Source organism: Myxocyprinus asiaticus, chromosome 17 (assembly GCF_019703515.2).
Source record: "Myxocyprinus asiaticus isolate MX2 ecotype Aquarium Trade chromosome 17, UBuf_Myxa_2, whole genome shotgun sequence".
NCBI classification, from domain to species: domain Eukaryota; kingdom Metazoa; phylum Chordata; class Actinopteri; order Cypriniformes; family Catostomidae; genus Myxocyprinus; species Myxocyprinus asiaticus.
The window spans coordinates 25,123,542-25,148,679 of record NC_059360.1 but is presented as its reverse complement, the minus strand read 5'-3'; the positions used below and the strand labels follow the sequence as shown (position 1 = coordinate 25,148,679).

Sequence of the window (25,138 nt, the reverse complement as noted above, 5' to 3'; positions counted from 1 at the left end):
ATCGATTTTGCTTGACAGTCATAAGGCTGCGGTTCTCTCGGTTGGTTGTGCATCTTTTTCTTCCACACTTTTTCCTTCCACTCAACTTTCTGTTAACATGCTTGGTTACAGCACTCTGTGAACAGCCAGCTTCTTTGGCAATGAATGTTTGTGGCTTACCCTCCTTGTGAAGGGTGTCAATGATTGTCTTCTGGACAACTGTCAGATCAGCAGTCTTCCCCATGATTGTGTAGCCTAGTGAACCAAACTGAGAGACCATTTTGAAGGCTCAGGAAACCTTTGCAGGTGTTTTGAGCTGATTAGCTGATTGGCATGTCACCATATTCTAATTTTTTGAGATAGTGAATTGGTGGGTTTTTGTTAAATGTGAGCCAAAATCATCACAATTAAAAGAACCAAAGACTTAAACTACTTCAGTCTGTGTGCATTTAATTTATTTAATACACGAGTTTCATAATTTGAGTTGAATTACTGAAATAAATGAACTTTTCCAGGACATTCTAATTTATTGAGATGCACCTGTACACTTTGTTAGTATTTGATAGCATTCCCTTTAAATTATTTAACTTGGGTCAAATGTTTTGGGTAGCCTTCCACAAACTTCTCACAGTAAGTTGCTGGAATTTTGGCCCATTCCTCCAGACAGAACTGGTGTAACTGAGTCAGGTTTGTAGGCCTCCTTGCTCGCACACGCCGTTTCAGTTCTGCCCACTAATTCTTTACCAGATTGAGGTCAGGGCTTTGTTATAGCCACTCCAATACCTTGACTTTGTTGTCCTTAAGCCATTTTGCCACAACTTTGGAGGTATGCTTGGGGTCATTGTCCATTTGGAAGACCCATTTGCGACCGAGCTTAACTTCCTGGTTGATGTCTTCAGATGTTGCTTTAATATATCCACATACATTTCTTCCCTCATGATGCTATCTATTTTGTGAAGTGCACCAGTCCCTCTTGCAGCAAAGCACCCACACAACATGATGCTGCCACCCCCATGCTTCACGGTTGGGATGGTGTTCTTCGGCTTGCAAGCCTCACCCTTTTTCCTTCAAACATAACGATGGTCATTATGGCCAAACAGTTCCATTTTTGTTTCATCAGACCAGAGGACATTCCTCCAAAAAGTAAGATCTTTGTCCCCATGTGCACTTGCAAACTGTAGTCTGGCTTTTTTATGGCAGTTTTGGAGCATTGGCTTCTTCCTTGCTGAGCAGCCTTTCAGGTTATGTCGATATAGGACTCATTTTACTGTGGATATAGATACTTGTCCACCAGTTTCCTCCAGCATCTTCACAAGGTCCTTTGCTATTGTTCTAGGAATGATTTGCACTTGTCGCACCAAACTACGTTCATCTCTAGGAGACAGAATGTGTCTCCTTCCTGAGCAGTATGATGGCTGCGTGGTCCCATGTTGTTTATACTTGCATACTATTTTTTGTACAGATGAATGTGGTACCTTCAGGCATTTGGAAATTGCTCCCAAGGATGAACCAGACATGTGGGGGCCCAAAAAAAAAAAAAAATTCTGAGGTCTTGGCTGATTTCATTTGATTTTCCCATGATGTCAAGCAAAGAGGCACTGAGTTTGAAGGTAGGCCTTAAAATACATCCACAGTTTCACCTCCAATTCAGTACACCTCCTATCAGAAGCTAAATGTCTAATTGTCTAAAGGCTTGACATCATTTTCTGGAATTTTCCAAGCTGTTTAAAGGCATAGTTAACTTAGTGTATGTAAACTTCTGACCCACTGGAATTGTGATATAGTCAATTAAAAGTGAAACAATCTGTCTGTAAACAATTGTTGGAAAAAATTACTTGTGTCATGCACAAAGCAGATGTCCTAAACGACTTGCCAAAACTATAGTTTACTAATATTAAATCTGTGGAGTGGTTAAAAAATTAGTTTTAATGACTTCAACCTAAGTGTATGTAAACTTCTGACTTCAAATGTATCTCACCAGTCTCTGTGACAGCTCTAGACTCTGTAAACAGCAAACAAAAATGTGTCCGCGGGCTGTGGTCTCTGACATTTTTGACCTGTCAATCATTTTGCGCGTTCTCATAGTATTGTAGTTGCAGCGAATTATTGAGGCTTACTGCCATTTTATAACATGTTGTTCATAACAGTTGTCAGTTGAGGGCACTATTTTGCTGGTGTTGTTTTTAACAACCATTTCTGCATGATGCCGGTTTTCAATAAAACTCATTTGGTATCTTTGGAGTGCAGTGTTTTGGAAAGAGGGGGCGTGGCTAATTCAACGGCTCAGTCTCGTGGAAGTAGAACAGCATAAATCGCTTACAGCACCTTTAAGTAAGAATGGACAATTTTTATTTCATGTTGACTTCAATCATCGAGGCATTTTTTGTTTTTGATTTTGTTTAACCTAAAATGAAAATTATTACTCACCCTCATGTTGTTCCAAACCAGTAAGAATTGCTCTCTTTCATGGAACACAAAACGAGAAGTTAGACTGAATGTTTGGATGTTTGGGTCTGACAGACTCAGTCATCATTCACTTTCATTATAAGGCAAAAGATGCAATGAAAGTGAATGGTGACTGAGCCTAAAATCACCTTTTGTGTTCCATGTAGGAAAGAAAGTCATATAAGAATGGAAAAACATGAGGTTTATAAATGATGACAGACATTTATTTGATTTGTTTTTAACTATATGTGTGTGTGGGTTTGGGTGGTTTATGAGGACACATTAGGCTACAAACTGGTAATTACAAGGGTATTATGCTATAAATGTGGTTTCCCCATAATTCAGCTTGCTTAAAAATATACTAAACGATATTTTTTTGAATATGTAAAAATGCAGAAAGTTTTTTGTGAGGGTTAGGTTTAGGGGTAGGGTTAGGGGTTAGAATCTATAGTTCGTACAGTATAAAAATCATTATGTCTATGGAGAGTCCTCATAAGGACAGCCGCACCAACATGTGTGTGTGTGTGTGTGTGTGTGTGTGTGTGGAGTGTGAATTATGGAATTCATGAAAGTGTGAGTATTGGAAGCTTGTGTCATCAGAGCTCTCCCTGAGATATAATTACCTTTGCTGGACTTATCAGTAAGACACCCAGGGGCTGATGGGACAGGACGATTAGAGCATTGCTGCCCACAAAACCGATTCCCTTTCTGCTTCACCTTTCTTTTTTCTTTTTCTTTTAGCTCTTTAGCTGTGCGTGAATAATTTTCCTCTCTCTTGTTTTTCTACTTTCCTTCCTCCCTCCCTCTCTCTGTGCTTTTTTACCATGTCATTCCATTAAGGCCTATTTTTGAGTATGTTGTTCATTAAAGAGGACTCTTGCACGTCATTAAAGGGAAGTGGTTAATTAAAAGGGGGCCTCCCCTGCGGGACTCACATTAGCTCCATGTGTGTGGCTCTCTGGGAGGCAGGCACAGCGGTACGGGCTCACACTAGTGTCACAGCTGTCTGCATGGCCATGGCACTCGCACCTGAGGGGACAAAGAGACACAATTAAATGTTGCAACCTTCTGTAGAATCTCCATTGCTCCTGTTATCACACATCTAATGGAACTGATTCGAAAGGTAACACAGGAATCTGGACTCACATAGGCAGTGGAGTATCACATACTGCTTGAATGCTTAGGGAAGCAGGTATTTGGAGAAATCACTTAATTAGCTCAGGGAAAAGGATATGATCAAAAGGGGCCGTTCACACCGAATGCATATTTGCATTTATCAGTGCTGTTTTTCAATTGTTTTTCCTATGTAATTATGGGCTATATGGACATCTTTGACTGTTGCATCACATCTAAAGCAAGAGCAATGCATTTTTAGATGCTGTGTCAGGTTAAAGAGAATGATCAACTTGTAAAAGCAAATCTCGAGACAACTGCATTCTGGTCTTTTCATTGCGCTGCGTCTAGCTTTTTTTAAGCGAAACAAACATGTTCGGTCTACAGTAAATGGCCCCTAAATGTGTAGTTTATGATGATTAAAGTGCTATCTGTGTTCCTTTTTCACTAAAATGACAAGGAATGTACAAAAATCTCAGCCACTACTTGTAATCTTATTTGAAGTGAATATATGATGGTATTAACACACATTTTACTTCTGTAATGTGCCGTATTTATGAGTACAACAGGATATTCAATGAGAAAATAATTGTAGAGCGGAACTTAAAAATCCAATTAATTAGGAATTGATTGGATCATGGAAAGTGGTCATTGCAAACTAGAATGGAGACAGGCGGTTGGAGGAGAGGAGTCAGAAAAGGGGGGAAAGTCATTTCAGAGGTGGAGCAAGTTGCTATATTTTGATCAAAGATTATAAAGACAATCTTTTTTTCTTTCTTTGGAATAACGTGCCCTAATAAACTGCTCACAATGAAACCAGGAACACATATTAAGTAAATATGGTCAATTTGGATTTAATGTTGACTTTAGCAATATTCTGACAACTCCTGGAGCCTAAATGTTTTTGTTTAAAGTCAACAATTGAAGGAAGAACAGACTGTAATTACAATGAAAAAATATTAGAATATTAATAGAATTTATATAGTTATTCCAATAAAATTGCTAACTTAAAATTCATTTTCGGTTTCGCCTTTGGTTTTCGACCCTGTCTGATAATAATTTGTTACATTACAGGCAAGATCTTTCATTTTGGTGTGTTACTAAAAATTACATGTTGGAAATATGAAACAGGTTTCAACAAAGCAACAGGGTCAGCAACAACAAAATCTAAGCCTCTCTCTTTCCTTTTCTTATTCTCTCCACCTCCCTATCCGTCTTTCATTCCTTCATTCTCTCTGTGCATGGTTAATAGGACTTTCGCATTCAACATTTATAAATGCCAGTGGAAATATCAACGGTGTGTCGTAATGTAAAACATCAGACCTGACAGGTCTCCATCAGACGGAACACGCACCTGCAGGTCACCGCTTTAATTATTCATTCTCAAGGGCCCTTATTCCGCATTATCACCCGCCCATGTTTACACAGTTCCCCTTTAAAAGCAGCACCCTTCACCTCCGTTACTCAAACAAACAGCATAACAAGCAAACAAGAGAGTGGAAAAGAAAGAGGGCTGTCATTATTGCTGGAGGTTATTACCGTATGAGCATGAAGTAGACACTAATGCTCCCAGACACAGCTTGACACCCTGTCAGAATACCTCAAAGACAGAATTTACCAACATTTTAGTCCCCAAACACACATACATCCTCTCTCAGCTTCTCACGGGTTTGAACTGTCAGTCTCCCTAAAGGGGGGGAATCCACTACTGTTTACTCTCCACCTTTGTTTTGCTGGCAAGGCTGCTGCGATGCCTTATGAGCTCAGAGAGCAAAAGAAGATTGAAAGACGAGGCATACGGGAAAAAAAGCGAAAAGGTGGGGAGGGTGGGGGACATCTCTGAATGTCAGAGGATGATGAGATTTCACAGTCTCTAAATCTCGATTTCGTCTTTGCCAGTTTAACTAGCTCTTAATTAAAGCTGCCTTTTCTCTCTCTCGTTCAGACAGACTCGCACAGCGAGAGCAAGCCATATTACAGCTGCCTGCATAATGACATAATTACCATAGTCGTAAGAACAGTGACTGTTTAATGTCTGAAGGTATACATGGATATAACACCATGTCTCGGCTTCTGAAGAGACAAAAGAACAGATTCGACATCCTTGAGGGACATAAAAGAACATTTCAGACTGATTAGCTACTTCCCTGAAGCCTCCGAGAAAGAGAATACAAGTTCTTGCTACGTTTCACTGCCAATACTAACCAGTATTTTTGTCTTATTTTCCAGTAGAAATATCTAAACATCCTTAAAACAAGATACATTCACTTGAGAAGTAAAATTGCATATGATAATAAGACTTGTTTTAAGAGATTATATCTTGAATTGTTTCTTTTTTACCCAGTTGTCAAAAGTTTGCTTCTTGTTTTAAGCATAATTCCAACAAAACATAAAGTGGTTTATGCTTAAAACAAGAAAAAATTATTTGCCAATTAGGTAAGAAAAATTCACTTAAATATACATTCTCTGGAAAAAGTCTTGCTATCTTACGCAATTTAGCTTCTCAAGTAAATTTACTTTGTTTCATGGATTTTTTTTACTGGAAAACAACTGACAATACTGAACCAAAAAGTTAGTGAGTGATTTCAAAAAGTGAGTGATTTCAAAAAGTGCCTTTTAATGTCGCTGTAATTTCATTGACATTAACTAGAGTACCAAAAGTGTGTTTAATATGGCATTACATTCTGTGGCTAATAACAGACATGTCATACTGTAGATCACCCATTCAACCATGTCAAACCACCAAACATAATTTCTCTGCTATTTCATGTTGGTGTTGAACCTGATAGTGATTTGCCGTCCCAAAGTCTGAACTATCCTGCCATATCAGCCTGCTAATTTTCTCATCAAACACAAAAATCCAATAAAATTAAAACAAAGTATACAAATGTATGACAAATTTTGTTTCTGGGAGTATTAATCATGGGGCAAAGGGGCCGATTATGTCGGCTGATTGTTGATTGGGGTTGACGGGCAACTAAATGCCGCTGGTCTCGAACCTGCCACTGATGGTGATCTCGTCCACTGCGTAGTAGCGGTGGCGGAAAGGTACCGCACTCTCTTGAGTGTGGTACTGGCCGTGCAGGTGGATTCTCACATGTGTGGCTCTTACAAAGTCCTGCAGGGTAGCGCTGTTGTAGAAGTCGTTGTAACCTGGTCGCGGGTTCGGCTCAGGGGTCAGCATGCTGAAGGTGATATTTCCACGGTAGTAAGGCATATCACTGATGAAATCACAGACAAAAGACAGACTATAAGAAAAAGTTTAACTTGACAAATGCATGTACAGAAACACAGTTATAATGAAAGTCTATGGGGTCACAGTTGTTGTACACTTGCCCCATAGACTTAGCCCCAACTGTCAATGTGATTTTTTTGTTTGTTTGTTTTTACAGCTGAGACTGACTCAAAATTATTTTCTATGATAATTGAAAGCATGCCACACGTATTAATAGAGCTTAACTTGTATTTAATCTGGAAAATTTCATTAAATGGAAAATCGTGTTTTCTTAGTGTTACAAATACTGTAGAAACTGTGACATGCATTATTTGAATAAATAAAAAAAAAAAGTAAAAAACATTTTCCTACATCTAAACTTTGAGTGTGTGAGTGATTGGAAGAGAAATTCACATTTTGACATTGCAGGGCAACAATCTGTGAGGTTAAAAATTATACATGTCACAAGCTACTGGAATGAACAAATAACAAAGGAACTGGAAAAGCAAAGGTTTATTCTTGGCATCTCAGGACAACTGAGAGGAAATGTTCACTAATGCAGGTTTAAAAATATACAGCTGAAGTCAGAAGTTTACATACACTTAGGTTGAAGTAATTAAAACTCATTTTTTAGGGGGCCTGGGTAGCTCAGTGGTAAAGACGCTGGCTACCACCCCTGGAGTTCGCTAGTTCAAATCCCAGGGCGTGCTGAGTGACTCCAGCCAGGTCTCTTAAGCAACCAAATTGGCCCGGTTACTAGGGAGGGCAGAGTCACATGGGGTAACCTCCTCGTGATCGCTAGAATATAGCGATAGATATAATCAAAAGAAATCAGCCAAGACCTCAGAAAACAAAATTGTGGACCTCCACAAGTCTGGTTCATACTTGGGAGCAATTTCCAAATGCCTGAAAGTACCACGTTCATCTGTACAAACAATAGTATGCAAGTATAAACACTATGGTACCATGTGGCCATCATACCGCTGAGGAAGGAGACGCAGTCTGTCTCCTAGAGATGAACGTAGTCTTGTGCGAAAAGTGCAAATAAATCCCAGAACAACAACAAAGGACCTTGTGAAGATACTGGAGGAAACTGGTAGATAAGTATCTATATCCACAGTAAAAAGAGTCCTATATCGACATAACCTGAAAGGCTGCTCAGCAAGGATGAAGCCACTGCTCCAAAACTGCCATAAAAAAGCCAGACTACAGTTTGCAAGTGCACATGGGGACAAAGATCTTACTTTTTGGAGAAATTTCCTCTGGTCTATAGAAACAAAAACTGAACTGTTTGGCCATAATGGCCATTGTTATGTTTGGAGGTTTAAGGGTGAGGCTTGCAAGCCGAAGATCACCATCCCAACCGTGAAGCATGGGGGTGGCAGCGTCATGTTGTGGAGGTGCTTTGCTGCAGGAGGGACTGGTGCACTTCACAAAACAGATGACATCATGAGGAAGGAAAATCATGTGGATATATTGAAGCAAAATTTCAAGACATCAACCAGGAAGTTAAAGCTCGGTCGCAAATGGGTCTTCTAAATGGACAATGACCCCAAGCATACCTCCAAAGTTGTAGCAAAATGGCTTAAGGATAACAAAGTCAAGGTATTGGAGTGGCCATCACAAAGCCCTGACCTCAATCCGATAGCAAATTTGTGGGCAGAACTGAAAAAGCTTGTGAGAGCAATGAGGCCTACAAACCTGACTCAGTTACACCAGTTCTGTCTGAAGGAATGGGCCAAAATTCCAGCAACTTATTGTGAGAAGCTTGTGAAAGGCTACCCAAAAGTTTGAGTCAAGTTAAACAATTTAAAGGCAATGCTACTAAGACTAACAAAGTGTATGTAAACTTTTGACCAACTGTGAATGTGATGAAAGAAATAAAAGTTGAAATAAATCATTCTCTCTACTATTATTCTGACATTTCACATTCTCAAAATAAAGTAGTGATCCTAACTGATCTAAGACAGGGAATGTTTTCTACGATTAAATGTCAAGAATTGTGAAAAACTGAGTTTAAATGTGTTTGGCTAAGGTGTATGTAAATTTCTGACTTTAACTGTAGTTGTTTAGAGATATGGGGTTTGAAACATCTGGCCAGTATTACTTTGCTCCAAGTATGAGCAAACTTAGCAGGATGTATAGCCTATAGTTTAAACATTCATGAATCAAGTTAAAATGTAACCTATAACACTGCACTTTAAACAGTATTCTTTTATGGGATTCTGTTGATGAAAAATTGTTGTAGGTAGAATTATTTGCACTTTAAAAACTATTTTACAATTTTTAAAAATGTCTGTTAAATATCACAATGACCATGATTTTTTTGCATTGTGGAAATGAGAATTGTCGGGGGGGGGGGGGGGGTATAAAATGTGCATAACTGTCATGAAAATAATGTGACAATTTAAAAAATCTTAATGGTCCTAAAATAGGCTTCATTTTCTATATGCAACATACAATTTCTTATTTGTTTCTTTTGATTTTGGAGTGAAATAGGACAAGGACATTTTCTTGACAGCAAATAATTACTATCTACTGATTCGTGTAAAAAGACTTAAAAAAAAAAAAAAGGGGGCAAATGTTGAATCTCTCAAAGTAGAAATCTTTTGTACCTAATACCTCTAGAAGTGACTAATCTGGTACAATGTATTTTTCTTTTAAATAATTATTGTCATAAAAAACAAATAAACGTAACTGTTACTATAACCTTATCAGCCAAAACTCATTAAGATTACTATTCTCATTCACTCTGTATGCATGTGAAGCTAGGTCCTTGTGTGGTCTATAAGAGTTAAGCAGCTCCACTGTCTTGATTGTGGCCAAGGACAGCAGAGATCAGATCTGAGCAGCCTGGACTGCAGCCAAGACCCCATTCTCCTGTTAGATCCTCCAAAAGCTCCTAGACTCCCACTAAACTACAATCCACTGCTTTTATCAAAGAGGGAACTTGTCTCAACTCACTTTGATGCAGCTTAGCTAGCAGGAATCATTTGTTGAAGGACTGTAATCAGAGTCAAAAGCCCCTGTGGATGGACTAACACACATGGAAGTGTCTATATGTGTGTGTGTGTGTGTGTGTGTGTGTGTGTGTGTGTGTGTGTGTGTGTGTGTATGTGTGTGTACAGAACCTGGGCAACTGCAGACAGTTTACAGAATCTGGACGATCCAAAGGCCCGTTATCCTCCATCCCAAAGTAGCTACAGTTCTTGGCCAGGAACTGCCAGTCTTTCCATTCCAAGCTCCCGGTCGCCTTCCTTTGAATGTGAACCACTTCAGGCTGGGCATTGAGAAATTGGAGAATCACGTAGAAAACCTGTAAAGGAAGCATGCAAAATTGACAGAGGGGAAATATGCATGAAATACTAAACAGCAATGGATTATCTATTATCTGCACAGCAACAGTCAATGCTCCAGTGCCTCCTAAAGCACTGTGATGCTTTGAAGAACAGCTTGAAGCCCTGCTTTACTCTCCTCTCTCCCTCTGTGGCTTCATTTTGAGGGGTTTGTTGAGAAACTGGTCGCAGCTTTGACTAAGTGGACACTTCAAAGTCTGTGTGGTGGTGCGTTTTATCTGCTATTGAGAGGAGAAACTGAGGTAGAGCTGGATTCATCCTTTACTGCTTTACAGCTGGACTCTCTGCTTGGCTTGGCTTAGTCACGTGGATGACTGGACGACTCACTTACACACACATAAAGGACCTTAGGTTGGCTTTAGTGTATTCAAATGGAAAAGAAGCAACTGGTGTCTAAAATTCCAAAGTAAAAATCGGGTTGTTTATATTGCAGCTTACTTTAAACATTAGATAACCTATAATAATGCTCAGCGAAGTCAGTTAATATTATATAATATTAACCTAAACTCATTGTAAACCCAAAATTATAGCCAGGTCCATAAGAAATCTGCACAATTTCTTTCATTTTTCTTGTGTTAATTGTGTGGAAAAAGAATTCTGTGAAATGTATATGCTTTAATACCTTAAATAGATGTGAGAGAACCATCAAATTAATCAAAACTATTCCAAATGTAACTTTTATTTAAACTTTTAAGACTTTTAAAATTCAATCTGAATGTGGAAAATCACAAACATGCAATGAGCAAGCGATATGATAAATTCTGAGAATGACAACATTTTGAGAATGTTCAAATACTGTGGAAATCTGCTGAGCTATCGTTTTGCTGTGTGGTCTTACTAATAACTCTTGTCAGAAGTGGTGCTGCAACCTTACTGTATATTTTTTTGTGACTTTTAATCAATAAGTGTTAGCTTTGAGGTCATCATTATGCTAGTGTACACCTGAAAGTTGACAAATTATCATTTAGTGGTAAAACCAATAAAATTATCTTTAGAAAAAGAATGTCCCCACCCATTATCGGCTACTTCTGAACAGCAAATGGCAAATCATGGTTCACAACTGTGACCTAAACTAAACAGCTGTGGCCTGTTCACTCCAAATCCATGACGATTTTGCAAGACGAACAACTGACGGAATATGATTAAATGAATATTCAATAAAATGTAAGCTCTGTTGACAGCATTTGAGGCATAATATTGATCATCACAAAAAATTATTTCGACTTGTCCACCCTTTAAATGTGCAATATGTAACACTTTTCATGTAATATTCGCCTTTTTTTTGCCAATGTGTGAATGGCTTGTTACGCAACTTAAAAAATGAGCCCTTCCCAGACTTCCTAGGTTGCCTATTTTAGCCTGTAGACTGATTTTCATGCGAAGGGAGCATGCCACTTTTGACGGGAAAATCCAAAGAATGTAACGTTTATGCACGCTCCCGAGAGCCTTGCCTCAGTGCTTCTGCTATTCAACAGCGACAACAAACTGCAACACTAGGTAACGTTATCTTAGAGATGGAATCCAGCAAACGTCCGGCTCCCAGCACAACACCGACTCCTACACAAGCTTTGAGTAAGCCAAAAAAATAAGGATTGATCTGTGTAATTTTAGCTAACTTGATCTTGACTGCTAACGCTGTTGAATTGCAAGCTACCTTGCTTTGTAATTATTCAGCAAGGTAAACTACAATAACACATGAAATGAATGCTAGATAATGTTCACGATAATGCAAAAAGACCCATTCATTAGTATAACGTAACTTGGTTATACAGAAAACATATGCTATATATATATATATATATATATATATATATATATATATATATATATATATATATATATATATATATATATATATATATATTATAAAACAATAGCGTGTCGATATATCAAAATGACAGTTGTGATGGAATCACATCAATACTGAATTAGGTCAACATATTTATAATGTACAGTCTAATTTATAAACTGCTACTGTCATCATCCACCAAATTATACAATAGCTAGCTAATGCCGACATAGGCTATCGTATAAATGCAGTCAATGTATCATGCAAAGAAAAGTGATTACTTCGGGGGCCTGGGTAGCTCAGTGGTAAAATACACTGGCTACCACCCCTGGAGTTCGCTAGTTCGAATCCCAGGGCGTGCTGAGTGACTCCGGCCAGGTCTCCTAAGCAACCAAATTGGCCCGGTTGCTAGGGAGGGTAGAGTCACATGGGGTAACCTCCTCGTGGTCGCTATAATGTGGTTTGTTCTCGGTGGGGCGCATGGTGAATTGAGCGCAGATGCCGCGGTGGATGGTGTGAAGCCTCCACACGCGCTATGTCTCCGTGGCAACGCGCTCAACAAGCCACGTGATAAGATGCGTGGGTTGACTGTCTCAGACGTGGAGGCAACTGGGATTTGTCCTCCGCAACCCGGACTGAGGCGAATCACTATGCGACCACGAGGACTTAGAGCGCATTGGGAATTGGGCATTCCAAATTGGGAGAAAAAGGGGAAACCCCCCCCCCTTCCCCAAACAAAAGTGATTACTTCAAACTAGTCTCACATAGTCAGACCTATATCCACACTTTGTTTTAGCCCTGTTCCAGCACTGGAGAGTCAAATATAATATACAGTCTCAAAGTTTGTAGTAAAACAATCATAACTGTGTAATTTTAATTATGCTACCTCATCTGTCAGCGTGATGTCGGTGAATCATATTCAGTCTCTTTGTACGTTACGTCATTGTTTTGGTCGATGCTCGCTCGCTCGCTCGCATCCCTATGGAGTGTGTGCAGGAGCGCAAGCAACAGGTAGCTGGCTGCAGTTCATTTAACGGTCACAGGTGTTATTAATAACATGGGTTTCTGAATCTTACATACTGCACCTTTAAAAAAAGCAAAAATTGAGGTTACAGTGAGGCATTACAATGTAAGTGAATGGGGCCAATTTTTGGAGGGTTTGCAGAAATATAAAGCTTATAATTTTATAAAAGAACACATTAATTCTTCTGTTAAAACTCATGTATTATTTGAGCTGTATTGTTTAAATCATTATTTTTACAGGAATTTTGGGTTTAAGGGTTTGCTGACATTAAAATAAAATTGGCGCTAACATTTCACAGAAAATGTTAGTAAGTGATTTTATCACACTAAAATCATGTTAACATGGATATTGTTTACGTCGTGTTGCTATACTTTTGAAACAGTGAGTATTTTCATGTTTACTGATTGGCCCCATTTACTTCCATTTTTAGTGCTTCACTGTAATCCAGATTTTTTTATTTTTATTTTTTTTCAAGAAAAGTAGGAGAAAGTCCAAATTAATTTGTGTGGTAATCATTATTATGGCACACATGCAGATGATTGAGCTTAACTTGTATTGAACCTGGAATATTTCTTTAAGGCTTTGGATATGTCCTGCCCCAACTTCCTTTTTTAAATATCTCAACATGTAAAAGAAAATTATGCTCATCAAGCAATTTCATGGGGTCTTTAATGTTATTAAACATATCTATCTCTGGTCTGGGAATTTTATACATTCATATCTGTAGTACCATGTAGAGTGTTAGGAGTGTACCTGGTACTGTCCATTCTCTAGGTCTATGGTGATGGTAATTCCTTTATCGAGCAGCTCTAAACTGGGGAAGACAGAGGAGATCCAGGTGGTTCCGATGTCATTGTCATTTATGTACGGCAGTGGGTGAGCATCCTGGTTCAGCCGAAGCACTTTGTTCTGGGTGGTGTCATTGGCTGCATTGGGGATGCAGTACCTCTCCACAAGGGGGTGCACTCTTGGGTGGCTGGGGGGGCACCGGCATGTTGACTGGGTGTGGAGGTGGGGCAGTTGTCCAGTGTACACCTCTTCAATCTCTCTGAAATACAGAAACTTGCATTTCAATTGGTGTCCATGACCAAATATTTCTTACTAAGTCAACCTGCAAAAGTATAAGTAGTGAACTGTCTATTTTAGCAGTTGCGGTATCTTCCTCTGGTGCTATGTTTGAAGTTAATGCCCAGTGACCTTATGCTTACCTGTTGGTTAATGTCTTTGGATAAAATCTAAAATCCTGCATCCTTCCAATGAACTGATTTGACCCTGGGGAGAAAAAGAAAGGAAAGTCAATGGATGCTATTGAAGACGGTCTGCAGGATCCATAGCTACTACTGGATTACCTTATCTCTGTCTTTATTTTAGTTAAAGAGACACTTGCTGCATGGTGTGATCTATTATGCTTATTTACAGTTCTCTGTGAGCAGTAATCCCACCGGCTGAATGGATGGCATGGATCCAAGCCTAAACGTGCAGGTCCATCTACATCACCAGATAAGATGTAATGACTGAAAAGAATTTAATTATTGATTAGTCATATACGTATGTGCGGTGTGCATGGACAAACTTTTACAGTAGTGAAAAATGTGTTTGCATGAAGCAGAAAAAGCACAGAAGCACTCCATGTTAAACACTTCAAAGATCATAAGCATTTATTTAAATGTGGGACGGTTGCTGTGGCATGTGTGCCGTGGCTCACAGAGAACTGTGAGTTCAACAGACCACTGTCCAAAATGTGACTTTTATAAAAAAAGATTTTATAAGAAACTAGAAGATAAAATACACAATTTCACATACTATAGCATATATATAGCACCTGAAGTCATGTATGAAGACTTTATAATAATTACATATATAATATATAATTACATTGTAATAGACTCAGGAGAACAGAGGTTAAGATCCATATGCGGTTTAATAGTAAATGTGCAACTCATAAACAAACTGGCAGGGTAAATCACCAGTAATGGAACAGCGTAGGCAGATGAGAGACGTAGTAATACACAGGCAATGGTCAGGGCAGGCAGCAAACAAATCACAGTAACAGTCCAGGTAAACAATGGGTAAACAAGGCAGGCAGCAGAGTATCAAACAGAAGCTGAACACAGGCAGGCAGTATAAACAGGAAAACGCTCAGAAATGTTAACAGGAGCAAAACAAGACTTCGCAATGACTATTGTTAGAACAGCGCTTAAATAGTCTATGAAATAGGGAACAGGTGTAAGTGTAATCAGTCCAGGTAGGCATGCTGGGAAGTGTAGTTCGTGGTGCCCTCAGAGCTCGGGCGAGGGGGACCTCTGGTGGTGAGCAGGAGGAGTCCTTGAGTTCGTGACAGATAACAGCTCCAGTCAGCCTGGTTCTGGTGACAATACATTCTGAGAAAGCACGTGATCTCCTGGTTTAAACGCTCGGACTGGCCGTTTGATTGAGTGGTAACCTGAAGTGAGACTGATGTTGATGTTGAGTTGTTGAAAGAACGCCTTCCAGACCCGGGATGTAAACTGAGGACCCTGTCAGAGACGATGTCTTCAGGTAGTCCGAAGAAGCGAAACACCTGATGCATAAGATGTTCTGCAGTCTCGAAGGCTGTGGGGAGCTTGGGCAGACGGATTAATTGACATGACTTAGAGAATCGATCAATGACAGTAAGAATGACGGTGATACCTTGAGAGACAGGGAGATCACTGATGAAGTCGATGGTGATGTGAGACCAAGGACGATGGGGAATAGGCAGAGGTTGGAGGAGTCCTGCAGGAATTTGCCTGGAGGATTTGTTTGCTGCACAGGTGGGACAGTTGTTGACGTAGGCAAGGGTTTCCACCTGCATGGTGTTCCACCAGAAATGGTTCCGAAGAAGTTGTATTGTGGCTGCTATACCTGGGTGTCCGGAACTGGTGGTAGTATGGACCCATTGTAAGGTCTTTTCCAGAAGGAGTCGTGGAACGTAAGTTTTCTCAGGAGGGCAGTCAGGAGGAGCCGGGTCCTGAATCTGAGTTTGGGTGATCTCAGTCATAATATCCCATTGAACCAGAGCCAAGATTAGAGACATGGGAATGATGGGTTCAGATGTCTGTTCTTACTCAAACAGACGAGAAAGAGCATTGGCTTTGGAATTTTTGGAACCTGGATGATAGGTAATGGTGAAACTAAATCGAGTAAAGAACGACGCCCACCCAGCATGCCTAGAATTCAGTCTTTTAGCAGAGCGTAAATATATTTTGATGGTCTGTTAACACGAGGAAAGGATGTCTCGCCCCCTCCAACAAATGTCGCCATTCCTCTAGAGCCGCTTTCATAGCTAGCAATTCTCGGTTGCCCACATCGTAGTTTTGCTCAGCAGGAGATAGCTTACAGGAAAAGTATGCGCAAGGGTAGAGTTTCGGGGGTGTTCCATGACGTTGTGAGAGAATGGCTCCGATTCCAGTGTTAGAGGTGTCCACTTCAACCGTGAAAGGAGTGTTGGGGTCAGGATGGGAGCGGAGGTGAAGTGAGACTTCAGGTTCTTGAAGGCTTGGAGGGTCGTTGCAGACCAACACAGTTTGGAGCCCCCTCCCCTTAACAAGGACGTCAGCGGGGCAGCGACTGAACTGAAATTTCGGATAAATTGCCTGTAGAAATTGGCGAACCCCAGGAAGCGTTGCAACTCCTTCACCGAAGTAGGTTGAGACCAGTTTAGTACCGCACGTACCTTACTGTCGTCCATGGCGACCCCCACTGGGCTGATGACACAGAGGTCTGATGGAACTCACACTTCTTGGATTTGGCGTAGAGTTGGTGGTGGATCAGACACTGAAGGACTGCTCGAACATGGGTGATGTGTTCTTCCAGAGAGTTTGAATAAATGAGGATATCGATGTAGACAATAAACCACTGGTTAAGCATGTCTCTGAAGACATCATTAATGAATGACCGGAAGACCGAAGGACTGTTGGCCAATCCGAAAAGCATGACCAGATATTCGTAGTGGCCACTGCTGGTGGAGAATGCTGTCTTCCATTCGTCCCCCTCCCGGATGCGTATGAGGTTGTATGCACTGCGAAGGTCGAGCTTGGTGAAGTATCTTGCGTTGCGTAACTGTTCAAGCGCTGCTGGGACCAGAGGTAAAGGATAACGGAACTTTACCATAATGTCGTTGAGAGCACGGTAGTCAGTGCAAGGATGAAGCCCACCATCCTTCTTGCCAACGAAGAACCCGGCTGCCGCAGGTGAGGTGGATGGTCGGATGAAGCCCTTTGCCAGTTCTTCCTCAATGTAGTTTTTCATAGCCTCAGACAAAGGAAAGATCCTACCTCGTGGTAATGTAGTACCGGGCAACAGTTCAATAGCACAATCACTGGAACGGTGAGGAGAAAGTTAAGAGGCTTTGGCCTTACTAAAGGCTTCAACGAGGTCATCATATTCAGAGAGTAGGTTGAGCACTGAAGAGGGAACCTCTGTGACAGTAGTGGATCCGTTGGAAACAGGTGAAATGGGCTTTAGGCAGCTGGAGAAGCAACTTGAGTCCCACTGGAAAATCAGTCCTTCATGCCAAGAGATTTGAGGATTGTGTTGTTGAAGCCACGGTAATCCAAGTATCACAGGGTTGTGAGGAGAATGAATGATATAAAGGCGTGTTCTTTCAGTGTGAATAGTGCCAACTTGGAGGGTGATGCCCGTAGTGGTGAAGTGAACATGGCCAGTTCCCAGGGGGTGTCCATCTAACGCTGCCACTGCCAAAGGAGATTCACAGGGGATTAGTGGTATCTCGAACCTCTTGGCTAAGCCCTCATCAATAAAATTGCCTGTGGCACCAGAATCGATCATGGCTTGGGTGGTGATTATGTTCTGACAACCAGTTATAGTGACGGGTACTTTAATACAGGAAGAAGTGAAAAGAGGTGTCAAGATGTCACTCACCGCTGGTTTAGATGATTGGACTGGCCGTAAGGGACAGGTTGCATGTCAGTGCCCAATCTGCATGGATTCAGGATGTGGTCTGTGAAGTGACATTAGAGAAGTGGACTGGTTTTCGAGAGCAGATGAGATTTGCGAGGCAAATGGCTAGGTCGACAAACTGGCCCAGGGTTCTCCCTTCATCGCGGCATGCCAGCTCGGATTGCAGTTCCAGATTGAGTCCCCTTCAGAAAAGCAACTTGAGTGTGTCCTCTACCCATACAGTCTGCGCGGCGAGAATGCATAATGTAAGCGCATACTCGGCAGCGGTGTCCTTCCCCTGTTGGAGTGAGAGTAACAGCTCACCAGTGTTCTTCCTCCCTCGGGATACCCGAATACTTCTCGGAATCACTGGAGAAAATCATCAAAGGTGGTGAACCTTGAACCCTCACAAGACCATATAGCGGTAGCCCAGTCCACAGCCCCTCCGGTTAATAAGGAGCAGACAAAAGAGATGCGACTGTCATCAGTGGGATATAGCGTGGATTGCTGCTTCAACATCGAACACTGCAGCCAACACATTAGCTTGAGCGAAAATTTCAGTAGACAATTGCTGGAATGCCGCTGGATCTGTAGTTGGCGAAGTCTTCTGTAACACAGACTCTGGAGAACAGAGGTTAAGATCCATATGCGGTTTAATAATAAATGTGTAACTCATAAACAGACAGGCAGGATAAGTCACCATTAATGGAACAGTGTAGGCAGATGAGAGACGTAGTAATAAACAGGCAATGGTCAGGGCAGGCAGCAAACAATCACAGTAAGAGTCCAGATAAACAATGGGTAAACAAGGCAGGCAGCAGAGTATCAAACGGTGGGTAACAGGCAGAAGTCGAACACAGACAGACAGGCAGGCAGTATAAACAGAAGAAAGCACTCAGAAATGTTAGCAGGAGCAAAACAAGACTTCACAATGACTATTGTTAGAACAGCGCTTAAATAGTCTATGAAATAGGGAATAGGTGTAAGTGTAATCAGTCCAGGTAGGCATGCTGGGAAGTGTAGTTTGAGCTGCCCCCAGAACTCGGGTGAGGGGGACCTCTGGTGGTGAGAAGGAGGAGTCCTTGAGTTTGTGACACACACACACACATATAAATATATATATATATATATATATATATATATATATATATATATATATATATATATATATATATTTTTTTTTTTTTTTTTTACTACATTCAATTTATATTGTAACATTTATATTTTAAACCTTTTACGTACACAATGTATAGCATACAATAATTTATGTTTATTAATACAATTTTAATGTATAAAATATGTCTTTTTTATTCAACATATAAATTAATCGAAGTAATAATCAAATATGAATTAATTATCAAAATAATAGTTAGTTGCATTCCTACTGTGGGTGTATGAAATGTTAAATTTAGGACATAGAAAAAAAACTTACATTTTTTGTTTAGCAACTAAAACAATATTTCCAAGAAAATATGTTTTATTTGAAACATTGTGTTTAAAGACAGGAATAATTAAGTAATAATATAATAAATGCCATGGACATGGCAAAAAGGTAAACATCTGCTTAAACTTAAAATTGTTTAGAATGGGGGGAGTGGGTAGCTAAAGACACTGACTACTACCCCTGGAGTCGTGAGTTTGAATCCAGGGCATGCTGAGTGACTCCAGTCAGGCTTCCTGAGCAACCAATGGCCCAGTTGCTAGGGAGGGTAGAGTCACATGGGGTAACCTCCTCATGGTTGCTATAATGTGGTTCTCGCACTAGGTGGGGCGTATAGTGAGTTGTGTGTGGATGCCGTGGAGAATAGCGTGAAGCCTCCACACGCACTATGTCTCCGCAGTAACGCACTCAACAAGCCACTGCTGTCTGTTAAAGTGAAATCACTCTGTGTTTTGTGTGTCATGCATTTAATTTTTAACAGTCCAATCCAAAATATATATAAAGACATCAGTATTGCTATTATCTGTTCTGTTGAAACTATTATTCATAATTATATGGACCATTTTCCATGCTACCATATCCGCAAAAACAAAAACTAATTATTGCAATTATTGTTACCAGGCCTACTATGAAACTTTAAATTCATATAGTATCACCTTCAAACTGTAAAAAAATAAACAAATTCATTTATTTATTTTTTTGGACAGAAACTACATTATACACACACACACACACATCCTAGTGTGCATGTTTAAATGTTTAATTTCAGTTAAAATGTTAACATTATAATGAATAATGATGTTTTCTGAAAGAGTCTGTCTATATCACAATTGTTTGGTCATAAAAAAAGCTAATAAATTAATGGATACTGTATAGCAACAACAACATATTGGACGGTTTTGTAAGTGTGGGTCCCAGGTAAACACAAAATGTTATATTTGAAAAATAAAAAATCCAATAACCTTTAGCCATGAACATAATTTGCTACTTGCTATATGCTAGTCAGAAGTAGGTGGCATTAAGTGGAGGGACATTCTCATTCTAGAGAACATTTAACTGGACAATATGAGTGCAGCATGAATCATACATTTTTTTGTCAGGTTTTTGGTCCAGAGAATGATGTGTATATGCTAAATGTGCATATCTAAAGTGAATTTTGTCAACGTTTAAGACTACACTAACTATTGATCACCTCAAAGCAAATGAACATGAACAAAAAGCCACAAAACTCCAATTTTTATTTCATGGAATCTTTTAAGGTGTTTCATATTACTTCATGTTTACAGCAGGAATGTTTAAATTTATCCACATATTTAAACGTATATTAGATAAAACAGAGAAACCCCAAGATGTATATTTTATGCTCTATTAAGAGGTTTAGAATGGCTTCATGTTTGTATGAACCAGCATTGCAAATAAAATCTTGTAAGAACACCCTCCATGCTTTGTCCACATAAGTTCTAAATGAATCAAACAAGGATTTCAGACCCTTGAGCTTTGAATGTAGAGTTTGAAATGTGTGCAAAATGGATTACACACACTGGAACTTTCATGTGAAGCTGTAAAGTGCATGTATGTTCCTTCTACCCTTCTGATTGACAGTAAACTAAGCATGTACTTTGGAAAGACTATATACAATAGACTGCTTCCTTGTTCTCCTATGTAGCAAACAAGCAAAAATAGCATAAACGTAAACCAATCTACTGTGTCTTATGATAGTTTCTGTGTTGTATTTGATCAGAATTGTTGTCTTTTTCTTAATTACAAGTACTGGGATGTTGAGGTAAGATTAGCATGAGAGCAGGGTAAACTTTGGGAAACTTAGGCAAAACCATGGCATTTGTGGATGTGTATTTAAATTGTGTGTGATTGTCTGTCTGTGTGTATTTTCTTCCCTGGGGGTATTACAGAAATCCCATCTCATCTCATTTATGAGGAGATTATTTGTTGCCATATGGTCACCCTTGACCTATATAAACTCCACCTAAGATTAGTGGCTTATGAATATTTCTATAATGGAAATATGTAACACCATTGCAAATTAGTGTGTCCATTTCCACTGTCAATTCAAGTAAGAGCATACTGTGTCATTCTGAAGAGAAATACAACAAAGTCTGTAGTCTTTAAAAGACAGCCACAGAAATCAGTGAATTCAATCAAATATATAAATTCACCTAATGAAAACTGATTTGGGGGACAGAATTTGGGAGTACAGAAATCATTACCGTTAGAACTCCTCCCGATCCACAGAGCACTCTCTAAGGTGATGTCATCAACCAGGCCTGCCAGGGTTTGTGTGTCCAGCGCTGTGCCATCTTCCTCTAGGCCATTCAGGAACAAGCTCACACTTGTGCTATGAATCTGTGGGTTAATTAAAATATTGCAGTGGATGAGATACGGTACAAAACGCATGGTTCTAGATCGCCAGTTAATCTTTATCTCATTTCCTGTTAACCATTTAAGCACCATTTGATTAGAATTTTACTGCTTTTACAGAAAGATTTAATACTTATAATAATAATGTGATATTGCTAGATTTCACATCTGATATTCTTTTGACATTGACATTTCTAGTATTTTTTACTTTAAAATGTATTTATTTTTAATTCAGACTGATTTAAACAAATCATGAATAATAAATAATTCAGAATGATGTGTGAATTTGTTCAACCGATTCATTAAACACTAGAAGACTAAAAGCCAACTCAAAAGTATTATTTCAAAGTTTATTAATTATAGCTATATATATAGTAGATATGACTTTTCATTATGTTTCTAGGCCTAGAAAACATTAAGATTCTCTGATATTGCCAGGTTTTCCAGGTGGGAACTCTGGATATAAAAGAAAAAAATATTTAATCAATATTTATGTTTCTATGGCCAATATCAATATTTATGTTTCTATGGCAGATGATTGTGGGTACTTTTCTTAGATAAAGCCCCTTCATCATATTCATATTTGCATGTTCTTTCCCAGTCTCCTTTAAAAAAAAAAAAAAAAAGGTGCATAGAAATAAGTCAACTAAAAAATTCCATAAGGATGAAGGCAGCGATGGACTGGAGGATCCTTAAGCTGCTCTCTTTCATGGCAGTTGATTGAAGACTGTAGAGAGGCTATTCTTGAAATCTCTAACCAGCCAATGACTTGCGGCTTGAGATCTGAAACAACGTCACAGTGATGTAAATGAATCCTGAAGTGCTTCATCTCGTTTACCAGCCCCACTGACTCTTGAAAGGGCTCCAGTGCACCCATTGTTGCTTTCCCAGCATTTCTTTCCTCTTCTCTTTCCATTGTAGTTACCACTGCTTTGGGACAATCAAGTGGGCATATCTGTTCTTTGAACCGTGTGGTCAAAACATTTTGTTTTGTCAGAATTGTTACAGTGAATAGTGTGATATTTGTCACTATACCAAACTGTTTTGATATCCTATGGCTGGGCGGCTTGGCAGTATATAGCATAACGTGTGGCTTTAGAAACATGTCAACTAGAAGAAATTTGTTTATAGCATGGTATATGTTCCAAGCATAAAACTATAGTCCAAAGAGCTTTGGATGTAGGTGTAGACACGGTATTAATGTAGATTGTTTAAGATGGTAAAGCAATTAGAGGCCATTGACATCAAACAGTTTTTGTGTCCATTGCACCACGTCTTGCTGTCTTGTGCAGGAGCTCCCCATTAGACATCATAATGAAGTTAAAAATAACTTCAACTTCAAAACTTTTCAGACCTGAGTTCTGTTCTATTTATTGAGATAAAGTACCTTTCATTTGTTAAGTAATTAAGTCACTGGATTATAGCAATTACTCAAATATAAGTGATATAAGATTTTGGTTATACCACCCAACCCTAGTTTATCCTAATTTTCAAATCCTAGTCTCATGTTGCGCTACAATGCACCCAAGTAAATGTGTGTTTGTAGTGTGGGCTAGTATGACCTATCTGGAATGCTGCCATATTAGATCAAACCAGTGTGGAGGTGGTTTCAGTCTGCAGCAGATTAATAACTGGCCCTTCTGTGGAGCTCTTAGTAATGTACTAATCAGCAGGTGCTGACATCTTAAAAGCTGCTCTCAGCTTTCAAATTGAGAAAGGAACATTTAATCTGCACAGGGATTTACCAGAATGTGCAACAAATTTATGCAATTATTTATGCAACAATGGCTAATTAGCAATGGTCCAACCAGCAGCAGAGAGAAAACTATTTCTGATACATTGAGATTTCTAACAATATTCCCTTAATATTGCATATTTACATTAAACATCTGGTGGTGCTCATAGTAAAATGACTAAAATCATACAAATATGTTTTGTCAGTGTAACAAATTACATTAGTGAAAAAAAAAGCCTTATGTTGTCAATGTGCCATTTCTTAGCATTAAACAGCCTTAAAACACTGAGCCAATGCCGTAACATAATCATTAGCTGACATTAAGAAACAGAAATTCCATCTAGCTGCTTAAGGTCTATTGTCCATTGGTCTTGTCCTAGTGAAAATTTAACAAACACTTGTTAGCTTGTCTTGCAAATTTTGTTACCTCTGTCAACCCAACAGCTTCTTGAAAAGACTTAATATGACGTAAAATCAACTTTTCCTTGATTTTCAAAATAAAAGTGAACGAAAATGAAAACTGCAAACAAACTAAATGTTTTGCATAATGCAACCGAAAATGGGAAAGTCCCTTTCAATTGTTCCAGTGTGAGAATGTTTTTTTCAAATGTTGGTAACTGGTTAATAACTGCTTAATTTTGTTCCGATAATTTTTTTCATGAAACCAAAATCTAAATGGTTTATTACAGTAAATTGTTGGAATTACACCACTTCCTGTTGCCCAAAAAATGTGGCGTTTCTCTTTTTAGTTAATATGATAAGCATGTGCTTTGATTCTGAAGTAAACTGCTGCATCACACATTTAATTTGTGATGTATATCACATATTAAACAAAAATATTGAGGGAAAAAGTACATTTCTCAGTTGTTTACAAGTCTTCACTGAATTATTTTTAGATATGCTGCACTGATACAAATTTAATGCTGCCAGGTTCTGACCAAGAAGCAGATCTATAATTGCATAATTAAAATAAAATAATAATTAAATAGTTATTACATGTTTAAATTAAAATAATTCAGCCCACATAAGATGAAGTTTAGTCCAAACACACCCAAGCAGTGTGTACGTGCATGCAGGGGAGAGAGATTTGGGCTACTGATTGATTTTAGATGGCCAGTTGTATTTTTGAAATATTTAAAATAATTTGGGGGATATATTTAATATTAAAAATACATTAATTAAAAATACTTTATTTTTTACAGGCTACTGCATACTTTGATTGTTATGATTTCTATGCTGATAATTCACCCACATGGGGAAAAAAATGTAATTACTTATTTTCACTTATTTTGGTTGAAGCAAGTCCCTTATTCTGAGCAAGTTTTTCCAGAACAGGGCCTCATTTCCCAAAAGCATCGTAAGCCTAAGTAGATCATAGAATCCATCTTACGATTCATCTTAGTTTTGCTGCCCTTTTCCCAAAAGCATCATAACTTAATAGTACTTGAAAATGCTCGTAGATTAACGAGTGCTCTGGAGTACTCGTACAGCGCTAAGAACATCGTAAGGACACAGACTTATGCAGACACCTGCAGGACAAACGCGAAATTACACATGATACAATTTAAACACCTATAGCTACACTTTATGCTCATTTAATATCAGTATACATACATTTTATTTAATTTATTTTTTAACCGAAAAGGCTAATAATAATAATAATAAGTATAATAAATATGCATAAATGGTTAATCAATATTGGATGAACAGATAAATTAATAAGTAAAAAAATAAAAGTTATTTGTG

At 39.0% G+C, this 25,138-nt stretch overlaps 1 protein-coding gene across 1 annotated transcript in view; it reads right to left on the bottom strand.

The window, feature by feature from the left end:
- ush2a (Usher syndrome 2A (autosomal recessive, mild)) overlaps window positions 1–25,138 on the bottom strand; it is a 344,744-nt gene that overhangs the window by 277,530 nt on the left and 42,076 nt on the right. Inside the window, exons 3-8 of the mRNA XM_051723371.1 lie at window positions 21,507–21,642; window positions 14,129–14,192; window positions 13,674–13,968; window positions 9,883–10,067; window positions 6,537–6,758; window positions 3,360–3,453 (exon numbers count right to left, since the gene is read on the bottom strand). Coding sequence (XP_051579331.1) covers window positions 3,360–3,453; window positions 6,537–6,758; window positions 9,883–10,067; window positions 13,674–13,968; window positions 14,129–14,192; window positions 21,507–21,642 — 996 coding nt within the window. The remainder of the gene's footprint in view (window positions 1–3,359; window positions 3,454–6,536; window positions 6,759–9,882; window positions 10,068–13,673; window positions 13,969–14,128; window positions 14,193–21,506; window positions 21,643–25,138) is intronic.